This window comes from Channa argus, chromosome 4 (genome assembly GCF_033026475.1).
Source record: "Channa argus isolate prfri chromosome 4, Channa argus male v1.0, whole genome shotgun sequence".
NCBI classification, from domain to species: domain Eukaryota; kingdom Metazoa; phylum Chordata; class Actinopteri; order Anabantiformes; family Channidae; genus Channa; species Channa argus.
Genome location: NC_090200.1, coordinates 17,077,503 through 17,091,466, shown reverse-complemented (window position 1 = coordinate 17,091,466; position 13,964 = coordinate 17,077,503). Strand labels below are relative to the sequence as shown.

The 13,964-nt window shown below is 42.5% G+C and overlaps 1 protein-coding gene across 8 annotated transcripts in view; it reads left to right on the top strand.

Moving 5' to 3' along the window:
- The window catches only part of shank3a (SH3 and multiple ankyrin repeat domains 3a), a 209,372-nt gene that overhangs the window by 182,928 nt on the left and 12,480 nt on the right, over positions 1-13,964 (top strand). For 4 of the 8 annotated variants that reach the window (XM_067500254.1, XM_067500261.1, XM_067500260.1 and 1 more), the window contains 9 exons: positions 2,730-2,812; positions 4,006-4,130; positions 4,503-4,638; positions 7,846-7,926; positions 8,094-8,117; positions 8,481-8,608; positions 8,851-8,956; positions 10,278-10,804; positions 10,921-13,031. In XM_067500254.1, coding sequence (XP_067356355.1) covers positions 2,730-2,812; positions 4,006-4,130; positions 4,503-4,638; positions 7,846-7,926; positions 8,094-8,117; positions 8,481-8,608; positions 8,851-8,956; positions 10,278-10,804; positions 10,921-13,031 — 3,321 coding nt within the window. The remainder of the gene's footprint in view (positions 1-2,729; positions 2,813-4,005; positions 4,131-4,502; positions 4,639-7,845; positions 7,927-8,093; positions 8,118-8,480; positions 8,609-8,850; positions 8,957-10,277; positions 10,805-10,920; positions 13,032-13,964) is intronic. The other 4 variants (XM_067500255.1, XM_067500258.1, XM_067500257.1 and 1 more) reach the window with 3 other exon arrangements.

The following is a 13,964-nucleotide window of genomic DNA, read 5'->3' as shown; positions in this document are numbered from 1 at the left end:
AAATGGAAAACTGCTCTGTGGTCAGATGAATCAAAATTTGAAATTCTTTTTGGAAAGAATGGACGACATATCCTGCAGACTACCATCCAGCTTGTTTTCAGCGGACAGTTCAAAAGCCTGCATCTCTGATGGTATGAGGGAGCATTAGTGCCTATTGTGTGGGCAGCTTACACATCTGGAAAGGCTCAATCAATGCTGAGAAGTACATAGAGGTTTTAGAGCAACATATGCTCCCATCGAGATGTCTCTTTCAGGGAAGGCCTTGCATATTTCAGAAAGACAATGCTAAACCACATACTGCATCCATCACAACAGCATGACTTCACAGGAGAAGAGTACAGAGGGGGCGACTGTGGCGTACGAAGGTAGAGCGGTTGTCCACCAATCTCACAGTTGTTGGTTCAATCCCCGGCTCCTCTGGTCACATGTCGAAGTGTCCTTGAGCAAGACACTGAACCCCAACTTAGTTGCTCCTGGTGAGCGTTGGCCAGCTGCATAGCAGCTACCCCATTGTTGTATGAGTGGGTGTGATTGTGAGTGTGAATGGTTGAATAAGAAGGAGTGTAAAGCTCTTTGAGTGCCAATAGGTAGAAAAGCACTATATAAGTGCAGAACATTTACCATTTACAGGTGTTAAACTGTCTTGCCTGCAGTCCAGGCCTCTCCCCAATAGAAAAAATTTGGTGCATCATAAAACCAAAGATCTGGCAACAAAAGCCCAGGACTGTTGAGCAGCTAGAATCCTGCATCAGACAAGAATATGACAACATTCCTGTCCTACAACTCCAGCAACTCCCTACGTTACAGTACACAATTGTGTACACAATTGATAAAAAAAGAGGGGATGCTACACAATGGTAAACATGGCCCCATTCCAACTTTTTTGAGATGTGTTGCTGCTATCAAATTCAAAATGAGCTAATATTTTGCTGTGATGTTTTGATGAGATTTACAAATGATTGCATTCTATTTTTATTTATGTTTTACACATTGTTCCATCTTTTTGGAATTGAGGTTGTAATATTCTTGGTTCAGCAGGTGCCAAAGTAAAAATGCACACAAAATCACGACAGCTTAAAGCTACAATATTTTAGGGACAGATACAACATGTGAATGTCTGAATAAAATACCAGTAGTACATACCAACATGAGGCCCGTGTAGGAAATAAATGTCACAATGTACAATTTCCTAGATAGAGATCTGACGTGCTTACTGAGGAATATTAGAAATTCGAATATCAAATGATGAGTTTAGTTTGAGAACATTTTTATTGTGAAATGTCTTATTATTCTTATCTTATTATTTTATGGAGTTATGTAGGCAGATCAGATTCTAAACAAAGCATTAACGTGACATTCAGGGCATAGAGCAGAGATGAAAGCGTAGTAGTGGATAAAAGTGTTTGGACTGATATAAAGCATCTTAGTGATGCTTAACCAACACAGATTTTGTGCATAATAATTGGAGCTGAAGTGGATAGATAGCTTTCTATAAAATCAAACCTTTGACTTCAATCCTGCAGAAAGGTTTGTTACAGGTCTCCTGGCTCCAGCAGCAGGAGCTCTGTGTTCCCCTGGTAAGTGAGAGAATGGAGTGTAACTAAGCTAATGGAGACTGCCCACTGAGTTGCAGCCTGAACTCTCTACATCTGCCTCAGCTGTGAGAGGGGATGAGTGCTAATCATTAAAACTTATACTACAGAACTCATCGTGTTGCTTGAGATGTTCAGACTGTAAACTTGCAGCAGTCCCGTCAGTGACAGTGTGTTGTGAAGACTTGAAGACATAGTATCAATGTACTGGTGCATTTTCTTTGTTGGAGCCATGCATCAAAAAGAAATACTGTGTTTTAATCTTCTGTACTTGAGATCCATAATCTTCAGGCCACCTTTAATTAATAGTTTTTCCCTTTCATTTTTATGTTATTGCTCTACCCTAAGCTTGTTTCAAATGTCCTTCATCTGCCTCTTTCTGAATCATACATATGATTAAACTTATCACCATCTGTACTTAACTTTGACATTCTCTGACAGTGAGTTTACTGAGAAGAATAGGTGGTCTGAATATTTTTTTGTACACAACCAGGCACCATGCTGATACTCACTTTGCTGCTTAGGACTGCTGTACTAACTCTGCTTTGGTTGTGACTTACATGCTGATTTTGTTCAAAGCAGCACACCGTCCACCTCTAAACCCTCAGATATTCAAGACAGTGATGAAGTGTTCACTTACTTTTGGTTCTTATTTACTTTGCCATCACTTAGGCATTAAAGCTAGGGTATCTCTGTAGTTTCTTTAGCAGAACTACTCAACATCCTCCTCAGCTGCAGTCTCATCGGAAGGATCAGCTAGAAGATTGATTCACTCATAGCATTTATCCCAAAGTTACTGTAATCACAAGGACTTTCAGTCTCTGTCTCTCACCTGCTCACAGTTTTGAGCTGTAACTCTTCTCTGTCTCTCTACCTGTGTGTGTGTGTCTCAAAGCATTAGTACAACATGTAGGAATCATGAGCTGTGATATCTTGCTTGACTTTTAACTTGAGTTATTAACAGCAAAGGAAGTGCAGGTGTGTCTTTGTGTCAGTGTTTTTGCGCTTCATGTCTTTCCCCTCTTCTCCCTACCACAACGTTTTACTCTCCTGTCATCCTTTTCGCCCCTCTCTCCTTGTGGGTGTGAGGATGGTGTTGGATTCATACCTGCTCTCCCTCTTTTCTCTCCTCCATAGCGACTATATCATAGAGGAGAAGAATGCTGTCTTACAGAAGAAAGAAAATGAGGGGTTTGGGTTTGTCCTGCGGGGAGCCAAAGGTGGGATACAGTAACACACAAACACAACTTTGTCAAAAAAAATAGATCTACCTGTTTTCAACTTGTATTAGAGTTTTAATGTAAGAAGTAGTTTGCTGATCTGAGTCACTGAGTGCAGCTCAGCCTGTACTGCTACTGAGTCAACAACACGACCAGCTTTGGTCAACACTCTGTTTGTATACTCAGATGCACTCGTGTGTGCGTGTATGTGTGTGTGTATCGTGTGTGTGTGTGTGTGTGTGTGTGTGTGTGTGTTTCTGCACATGTGCGTGTGTCAGAGAAAGCACAAATAGCCCCTTTGGTGGCGTCATCCTTGGCTGAGCTGTCAGCTAGCTGTCCCATCTGTTCCTCACACATGGCGCTCAGCTTTAGTAGAGACACAGTCCTCAATCGCATCCTCTCATCGTTCCTCTGCCCATCCTTGTTTTAGTTCCTGTCTGCTCTCCTTCACCTCCTTCATACCCTAACTGTCTATTAAAAACATTAAAATGTTTTACTTATTCACTTTCATACCTTATGTCAAATGACCTTACGAAATCATCTCTCTACTCATTTACTCCTCTCCATCTCATCGCCACATTCATTTTACTCATGCACGTGCCAGCTTGGGCTGGTTACCATGGCAAACTGTCCCAGGCACCTTGCCGGGTGTCTGAGTGTGTTGTACTGCTCCATCACTCACTACCATGTTTTTGGCTCACCATGCTTTCAACTACTCACTCTGTATTTTACTCCCCAGTACCCTTAAACCTCCACACTGCGGCTCACTTAGTGGTCTTCTAAGCTCTCATGTCTCAGTGATTTAGTTGGATTAGCTCCGGGATTAAATGGCCTTTGTGGTACTACAAAGTGTCTTTGTGTGCTCCCTTTGTGTCTTTTTTGTTGTGACATTTACACCTGAGATTGTTTATATGCAACCACTTGTATAAGTTTTATTTAAAAACAAAATGTACTCAGTACACTCACATCTTTAGTCAACAATGAAAATTCAATACTGCAAATGTTTTAAATTAACACTTTTTGGTAAAGTTAAAATGTATCTGAAAGTTTATTGCTAAAAATGTATTAATGCTTCCTTGGAAATGAAAACAGATTGACTAGGCAAAATAAATAAATCAGAAATAAATTATAGAAAGCAATAGTTTTCGCTTCACCATTGTGGGTTGGTGGGTGCTCTCTGTGGTTCTTTTCAGCCGAGACACCGATTGAAGAATTCACCCCGACCCCAGCGTTTCCTGCCCTGCAGTACTTAGAGTCTGTGGATGTGGAGGGGGTGGCCTGGAGAGCTGGTCTGAGGACAGGAGACTTCCTCATTGAGGTAATTGAGGACAGATTTGCAAATTTGCTTCCCTATTTGTATCTGTCTCTATACTGCACACATTGGTAATGGTACACAGAGAAAATAGTACGGATTTCTCTAGAGAAATAGGTCCTCTTGTGCTTGCAAACAAACTTTCTTTATTGCAAACAAGAAATCTTTATATTTGTAAAATATGGAAATCTAATATATGAATATTACATTCTAAAACTTTTATTTATTTGTTTTAATTATTGAAATACTGCTTGACAAATAATATACGTATGAGTTGTAAATTGTCTGTGATTGACCAGACTTTGGTGACTTAATGTGCTTAAAATCAGCAGCATTGTAGAAAACATGTTTGCATGTCTCACTCTGTTTTTCCCTAAGGTAAATGGGGTCAATGTAGTGAAGGTGGGCCATAAGCAGGTAGTGTCATTGATCCGGCAAGGGGGCAACAGGCTGCTGATGAAGGTGGTGTCGGTCACACGCAAACCTGAGTCTGAGGAAGTTGTACGCAAGAAAGGTAAAGATGAAAAAGATCAAATAAGGTCATTAAAAAAAATAAAACAAAAACTGAAAATGAAATCACATAAAATATGTAATTCTAATTCACATGATCAATGCCTATCTGCCTGTTAAGAATGTTTTAAGTCATTGCTAAACACATTTAATATTAACGATAGTTTATTTAGAACATGTTCCACAAATTACATTACAATGAATCATTTGCAGTGGTGCAATGTGAGCTCACGGGGATTTAACATGATGTCATTTTTCATAGAATGTCTCAGTTAGTTGATGATAAACTATAATGTCATAGAGAAATGTCAGTTGGTTCTTTGTACAGAGGACTTAGCAAGATATGTCTGTTTCCCTTGTCAAAGTGGTTTCTACCACACTTCCCTGCTGTAAATTCATGTGGTTTCCATGTCAACCAGAGCTTGCCATTACTCAGCTCCCACACAGTCCTGGTACTATGACCTCAGAAACTGCGTGCACTGCGATTGTGTGTGTGTGTGTGTGTGTGTGTGTGTGTGTGTGTTTGTGTGTGTGTACGCGTGTGTGTGTGTGTGTGTGTACCTCTTTTGCAATAATTAAGGTAGAGAGACAGTGATAATTGGGTTTGACCTAGTTTCATAGCGACAGTACTCACTCTTCTTCATTTGTCTGTCTCTCACTAACTCTTGTTGTCTTTGTATAGTAATTATTCTATGTAGCTATTGTATCTGTTTTAATTTTTCTTCATATGGCTGATAAATAACATTCTGAATATTCTTACAAAAGATATGTACTGAAAATCCACTTACTAGCTTTTAGCTAGTAAGTCAGTTGTCATAAAGTACTTTAAACTAGAGTTTGACATTTTGAGAAACATGCTCCTGTGCTTTCTGGGAGAGTCAGATGAGACAATGAATAACCTCGTTCATGCCTGTTAAATATAAGGATACAGCCAGCAGCTAGTTAGCTTAGCTTAGTGCAAAGGCTCACACATTATATCTCATTTCTTTAATCTATAAAATACAAAAATTGCATTTCACAGTTTTATCAAAGGTTATGTGTAGATGACCACTTCTTGGCTCTAACCAGTTGCCAAGCAACCGACGTAGACTCTGGGTCTCTGCTCTCAGTTACTGGTTTTGACCAAGAGCAGGTCCACCACAAAAGGTCTTTTTCACAGGAGAATTGTCATAGTTACACTCGAGTTCTTGTATACATTAAACCAATACAATGATAGAAAAATAATTTGTGAGGTGCTGTTCTAGGTGCTGGTAAGACGACTTTGTCACCTTTGGATGCAGCCAGACTTGCAGTTGTAAGCTAAGCTAACTGGCATCAGACTGTCATAAAAGTATCAATATTTTCAGCAACGGGAAAGCAAATAAGCTCCTTTTTCCTCTAATATTCTTGATATTATTTTACTTACTTTGAAAACATGTCTACTTTAACACATTTACTTTGATTGGTGGGTTTACATCAATTTTTTGTCTTGTTGTATTCCCAAATTATTTTGCTGTTCCTTATAATAAAGCGTACTTATGTCTGGTTGTGTCTAAGCTGCTGAGACCACAGCTATATTTTAGGACGTAGAAGGAGCGAGGGAGAATGAAAAGTCATTAGGATTTCTTTGTGTATTGACTTAAAGATGGGCAGAGAGCTTCAGACCAGAAAGAATGTATATAGTGTTTCAGAGATGAGGGAGAAAAGGATTTGTTACCCGTGTTTTAAACTTCTAAATGTCTTTTCCACATTCTACACTGTAATGAACATCCTCTTCCCCTGCACTACTCTCGCAGTGGGACTTACTCTGCATATTGTGCCGCACCTTTGCACAAATGTACAGACGCTTGCTCATACACACTCTCACACACAAGCAAACACACATACAAACCACTCATTCCCTGCACTATGCAAGGCCCCACTACTGCCACCGTTACCATGGTGACTACACTGCATGTTTGAATTAAGCATTACATTACAGCAAAAGGATCTCTCTCTCCCTCTGACTCTGTCTCTGTTCCTCTCTCTTTCTCCATCCTCCTCCATCTCTGCTCCCTGCTACTGTACCAGAATGTGCAGACTGGTGAGGAAATGAAGATGTTTGATATGGACTGTACCTAGGATGGCGTATGTACACTAGATGTGCACCTGCTGACGACAGCAGGATAGTTGGCTAGGGCATTTGTGGGATTTAGCATTGTAATGCTATACAGTGGTGCATTGAGTGTTAGCAGGTCTATCTCAGATAAAGTAAGCTGATCTATTTGTACTGTGGGGTACTGTTAGAAAACTTGCGTTTGTTTAAGTACCTAGAGACTGCTGCTGTATGTGACTTCATGATTGCATGAGCACAATGTTTTACTTGAATATATGACTGCATTTGCATTTGGTTAGTTTCTGTGTTTATTATAACCTGATCTAATCCAGTTGCACCGGAGTTTGCATTTAGAGCTAACATTTGATAGATATATTTTTCCACTTTGAATGGGACGATAGCCCAGTTGCCTTGTGTGTATAGCAGGATGGGAGGCTCCCACGAGCTTTGTGAAATAAAGTCTGCAGCGCATCATTTTCCTTAGCTGTTGAATTTACTCTCACCTTGTCGCCTGTTAGCCCACATGTCACCATGTCTTCCATAAAGAAGTTTTTTCTGTGTATCTGCATGTGGTCCCACATGTGGGAGGAGATGCATGTTTGTGTAAATCGGCGTGTTGGTGTGCTTATGTCTGATGCACACCTGACAAATTCCAGACAGGCAGCATATTAAAAGTAAGATGGACGACTTTCTGCTTCCCCTTCCCACACTCCTTTTACTCATTCTGCCTGTTGTGGTGGACGAATTCTGTTGCTCTGAGTGTAATGGGATGATTCGGAATGCTAGAGATGTTACAGAGAGGACTGAGCTGTACATTTATTGCCTCTTGGCTCCTCAACAGAGAGGAATTCTTGCAGCACAAAGACTAAAAAACTGAGTCTTGAAGACAGACTGACAAATTTACGAGACATCGGACCAACAGAGAACAAAACATGAAGAAGCTGGGCTCCAGCTGTAGCCTGAACAAGGTCCGGGCTAAGTGCGAGGCATCAAGTTCATCTGAATTTGACCAGATCAAAGCAGTGAAGACAGGATGGGTTGGCCGTCTGGGGGATGCCAGGAGAGCTCTGAGCCGCAAAGCCAAAGGATTTCCAACCTCCTCAACTTCGTCCTCAACACCATGCCTTTTCTCCACAGCTCCCCCACCACCCAGGAGAGCTCCCAGCACCACCCTGACACTGCGCTCAAAGTCCATGACCGCTGAGCTGGAAGAACTGGGTGAGTGTCAGAAAGCTAGACTAAAAACGTTAGACAATCCTCCTCCTTTTCTGACATGTTTCTGCTTTCCCTTTGTCATTAAGACTCGAAACTTTTAGATAGTCACTTCTCTTGACTTGCTCTTGTGATTTTCCCTCCTCTGCTGATTCTGACTTTTTCTCACCAAGCTTCCGCTCGAAGGAGAAGAGGAGGTGAGTTTGAGGCAAGAAACTGACACCTTTCTAAATGCCAGAGTGAACTTATCACTGCTGTGAGTTTAAGCAGTTTTTATAAGAACAGAAGAGCAGAGCACGTGAAATATGTGAATTATTTTTCCACATATATTTTTTCTCTCTTTCACAGTCTTTAAGTTCTTAGCGCTTAATTCCAGGTGGTCATAGCAGAAATATGGTACTTGTATTGCCACAGTACAATACCTTTGTACAGTACGACAGAGCATGACCTCTTTTTAAGCCGCTAGTTTCGTCAGTGTTAGCAGTGTCATAAATGATGACACAGTGTTTCCTCGGTCTTATGTCTCAGTATTTAGTTCTGGCTCGTTTCCCTCTCAACAGAGAGACTAGATGAGATGTTGGCATCCCAGGAGTCTATCTTGCGTTCTCAGCCCTCAGAGGCAGATTACAGAGCAGCTACTGTCAAACAACGGCCTACCAGCAGGAGAATAACACCAGCAGAGATCAGTGTGAGTGTACCTACACACAGCACAGTAGCAGACAGAAAATTCGACTATGATGGGATACATACAAACTCAATCTGACACCTCTTATTCAAAAACGCCTAGGCTACACAACATGAAACACAACACATGTACACATGTACTGCTTTCTTCTCTGTATTCAATACACAACTTTTCAGTTTTTTGTTTTACTTTTAGATGCATACTCTTTCATATCCCAGCACATTCTCTGTTTTGTTGTTCTCCAGTCACTGTTTGAGAGACAAGGGATGACCCTACATGGAGGTCTTCACCCAGGCATAGAGCGAGGTCACATACCACTACCAAAGGGGATGTCTAGGACCAAGTCTTTTGGTAAAACAATTACCCATCCTGTACATATTCAAATAAGGTGAATGATAGTGTATCTTATGTAAAGTATGCTTCTAAGTAATATATTAATATGTAGAGAATACAAGATATGAAAGTTTCACAGTAGTGCAGCAGTACATCAAACAGAAAATACAGAGGATGGAATGGCATCCTTATTATGGAAGCTAAAATGATTTTTTCCTTTGTCAGAACTAGTTCATATAGATACAAATACATTGTTGGACGGGTTATTCTAAACACGACCAGAGTGTACTTGTTATATTCACAGAAACAGATTTCCATTACAGGTGCTTAAGTGCAGGTCCTCAATCAAAAGTGACACACTGGCATGAACCATTTGTTGATATGTATCTATAATCATGTATAGCTTAGTGTCGAAATATGATCAGATCTCCATCTCTGTTACAATTCTAAAATAAAGACAAGTTTAGCTGGATGAACCCCAGAGCTAGTAACGGTAGCAAAGCTAATTAGATTAAGGAGTCCACAAACCTGCAGTGCAGTCAAAAAAGGGATCCCAGAGGACTTACAATCAGAGATAATTGTACATAAAGCTGGAAAAGATTACAGAGTGATGTGAAAGAATTAAAATATTGATCTGTCCACAGTCAGATAAACTGTAATTGGAAACAGTTTAGTACTGTGGTAACTCTGTCTACAGTGGATGACTAAGGGTTTAACACAGAATGTCTACCAGGGTAAAAAAGGACTACAGAATAACCACAAAAAATGTTAAAGGAATGATAGGAGCTGGTTCAAATCTCCATTAGTGGGTTTACGATTTGCAAATCATGGTGCATGGTTTCATGGAGCATGGTAGGAAAGAATGGTCTAATATTTCTTCTGAATGTTGTGCAGTTAGGATCTGCAGCTACTGGACGCACTAGTGTGAGGTTATTGCTGTCAAAGGAGGTTTTTAAATCCAAGATGTCATTTACTTTTTACCAGAAGTGTTTAATGGTTGTGTTCCATGAAGAAATAAAAGATTACAAGTTATTAGCTAAAAAACATTGTGCTTGTCTATACATGTACCTTAAATAAAGGTCAGATCACACTGTATGACCTTTTGATGCAGAATACCAGGTAATTCCAAATGGTTTACTTACTTTCTAATGCATAAATCCTACATCATAAATACATCGCATACATTTTCCTGTTTTCTAGTACAATGAATGAATTATTGCATTAACTGTTGTGTGAATGAATAGCTCTACTCGAAGTTGACCTGATGGTATAAAATGGTCCCTTTTCCTGACCTTACACCCCATCACCACATGACCTGTGCTCTTTCCTCCCTCATCAGGTGCCAGTGAAGAAGATCGCCTTTCTGCTCTTGCAGATGAGCACCGATTTCCCCGTAGTTCCTCTATGACAGACAGCCTAAGAGACCACTCACAGCCCCATCCCATTCCTCCGCCACCACAAACGGCACCCCCTCCTCCTCCTTACTACCTAGACACGGGTCCTCCCCCAGCCTTCTGCCCTCCTCCCCCTCCGTCTAGAACCCAGAGCCAGGGCCATGAGCCTGGAGGACGCTCAAGCTTTAAGCCCTCTTCCTTGGACCTGCCTTACGAGTCCACTCAGAGGCAGGCCACACACCTTGAGAGGCAGAAGAAAGCCCGCTCCATGATCATCCTTCAGGACTCTTCGCATCTACCTGTAGAACCTACAGATATTCCCCGTCCGTCTGCTGCTACTCCACCAGAGCGAATAAAAAGGAAGGGTCGGATTATTGACAACCCTTATGCTAATGTGGGTCAGTTTAGCATTGGACTATACACACCCACCAAGCCCCAAAGGAAGAAAAGTCCCCTAGTGAAACAACTTCAGGTAGGTTGGATGTTAGGAATAATTTTTTAACATTAGGTCCAAAGAACGATAATCTTAACGTTGGATTTCTTTTGTTTGTTTGTTTGTTTGTTTGTTTCTTTTATGTCTTACTGCAGGTGGAAGATGCACAAGAGAAAGCTAGTTTGGCCTTAGCTGCTGCCCACTCTCGAGATAGCTCACCCTCAGGGCGACACCCACATACCCACGGGCACACACACACCAGCCGTGCAGACTACTACCAGCAACAGTTGATGGCTGAGCGAGAGCGAATGCATGCCCAAGGAGAATTACTGTTTCAGGGTAAAGGTCCCTTTGCCGCAGCAATTGCCGGAGCAGTCAAAGATCGCGAACGTCGTCTAGAAGAGCGGAGGAAATCCACTGTCTTCCTTTCTGTTGGTACCATGGAGGGAGCATCTACCACCAGCCCTGATGCCCCCTCTCTGACTCAGTCTCACTCCATCGATGAACGTATGCTCACCCGTGAACTGGGAAAGCTGCCTCCCCCTGCCTTGGCTCTAAGCCCCTCACCTAGTGGGACCACATTTATCCATCCACTGACTGGGAAACCCCTGGACCCCAACTCACCACTAGCTCTTGCGCTGGCCGCAAGGGAGAGGGCACTGACCTCCCAAAGCCAGTCCCCAACTAGTAGCCCAGAGCCTAGGACTAAACAGGAACGCACAGGTCAGGGCGTAATATTTATTGACACTCAGACCAAAGAGTCTCCACATGGGGAAGGGGCACCCACAACTCCCCCTTTCTCACCTAAAAGCGCCAAGGCAGCGGGGTATGGAGTTGGAGCCTCCCCAGCATCAATTTTAGTTCCTCAGCCCACCAAACCACAGTGGGCCACATCATCGTCACCTGTATCATTCCGGCAGGAGATGGAGGCCAGAGTAGAGGAGAGAAAGGAGGAGAAAAGACTAGAAGATAAAAAAAGTATGTTGATTAGTATTATGGATACGTCACAGCAGAAGACAGCAGGATTAATCATGGTCCATGCTACAAGTAATGGACAGACTGTTGGGGAGGTTTCCCAACTAGAACAGACATCTGCCCCAGCATCTAGGGAGCCCGGCAAATTGCCTAGTCCCCGGGCAAAATCCCCGAGTCCGACGGTCTCCCAAACCCAGGCACAGCTCCAGGCCCAGTCTCAAACTCAGCGTCCTGCCAGTCCAGCCCAAGACAAGGGTCTGGCTCAGGGAAGCTCAGAGGAGGATGTGGATCCATACACAGTAACCTTGCCCCCTGCAATGTTGTCCTCTAGTGATGAGGAAACGAGAGAGGAACTACGTAAAATTGGTTTTGTTCCACCGCCAGATGAGTTTGCTAATGGGCTTCTGGCAGAGACAGAGGGGGCATCTGTGTCTCCAACTAAACCTGCCACCTCTCCTACCACCTCTACAACACCAACAGCTCAAACCCCCTCAACCCCAACAACGCCAATTGTGACTCCCACCCAACCTCAGCCTCCCCGGCCACCACCTCCACCCAGTGCAGTAGCTGTCTCAGGGAAGCCCTCTGACCCTCTGGAGCCCCCCCCGGTGGGAGAGTCTGGCTCTGCAGCTGACTCAGGCGTAGAGGAGGCTGATACTCGCAGTTCCAGTGAGAGGGAGCGAGACCACCATCTCGAGACCACCAGCACAGTCTCTACAGTTTCCAGCATGTCCACATTGTCCTCAGAAAGCGGTGAGCCTGCCGACACACACACCACGCACACCTCCTATGCTGACGGGCAGACTTTTGTGCTCGACAAGCCACCAGTGCCTCCTAAGCCCAGACTCAAGTCCCAGATAGGAGGAAGTAAAGGCCCTGTCACCTTCAGGGACCCTCTACTGAAGCAGAGTTCTGACAGTGAGCTGCTATCACAGCAACAGGCTGCTGCCCTGGCTGCTGTGGCTGGTGGAGCTGGGCTTCCCTCAGGTGGTTCAGCCTCAGTGACTGGACTAGCCCCCACCAAGCCACGCTACCTCTTCCAGAGGAGGTCCAAGCTGTGGGGGGATCCAGTGGAACCTCGTGGGCCAGGTATTGGGCTAGGTATTGGGAGTTTGGGCAATCTTGGTGGGCTGGGACTAGGGCTGGGTGCAGATGAGGGAGCAAAACCATCTGTTATGGGAGAACTCAGTTCACGTCTACAGCAGCTAAATAAAGACACTAGATCACTGGGAGAGGAACCACTGGGAGCATCACTTGACCCAGGGAGGAAGTCACCTGTGGCAGGTGCCAGGTAAGAGAGAATCCAGTAAAACTGTACTGCAAAATTGAGCATCAGAACAAACATTTACAATATAATGATTTCTATTTTTTTATTCATATCTTTGAATTATATAGTGGCAGAGACATTATAGTTAGCAACAGCAATTCCATTGTCCAGATACACAGACAAAGCAATTACAAGCCTGCTAGACAAGAGATTGCAGAAACAGAGTTGGTCATTTATTCTTTAAAAGCAATCATAGAGGCAAAAATGTGGAGTCTATATTAGTCAGGAATTTAGTAACATTTATCTTGAAAAAGAGAAACCTACATGCAAAGTTAAACACAGTGCCTTTAAGGTTTGTTTTTTTATTGGTGCTTGATGGGGTTAATATACAGTGTATTTAAAACAATAGGCTATATTACAACCCAATTCAAAAAAAGATGTGAAAAACATAAATAAAAACAGAAAGCAATGATTTGCAAATCTCATCAACCCATATTTTATTCACAATAGAACATAAAAACATCAAATATTTTTTACTATTTACTAGAAATTTTACTATTTCATGGAAAATATTAACTCATTTTGAATTTAATGGCAGCAACACATCTCAAAAAAGTTGGAAAAGTGGCAATAAAATCAAAAACAAATAGAGGAGCATTTGACAGTTAATTAGGTAATTAGCAACAGGTCAACAACATGACTGGGTATAAAAGGAGCATTTCAGAGAGGCAGAGCCTCTCGAATGTAAAGATGGGCAGAAGTTCACCAATCTGTTACACACTATGTCTAAAAATTGTGGAACAAGTTCAGAGAAATATTCTTCAATGTAAAATTGCGAAGACTTTGAAGATCCCACCACCTACAGTACATAATATCATCAAAAGATTTAGACGGATGAGGATGAATCTCTGTTCGCAAGGGACAAGGCCGAAGGTCAAAACTGGATGTGTGTGATCT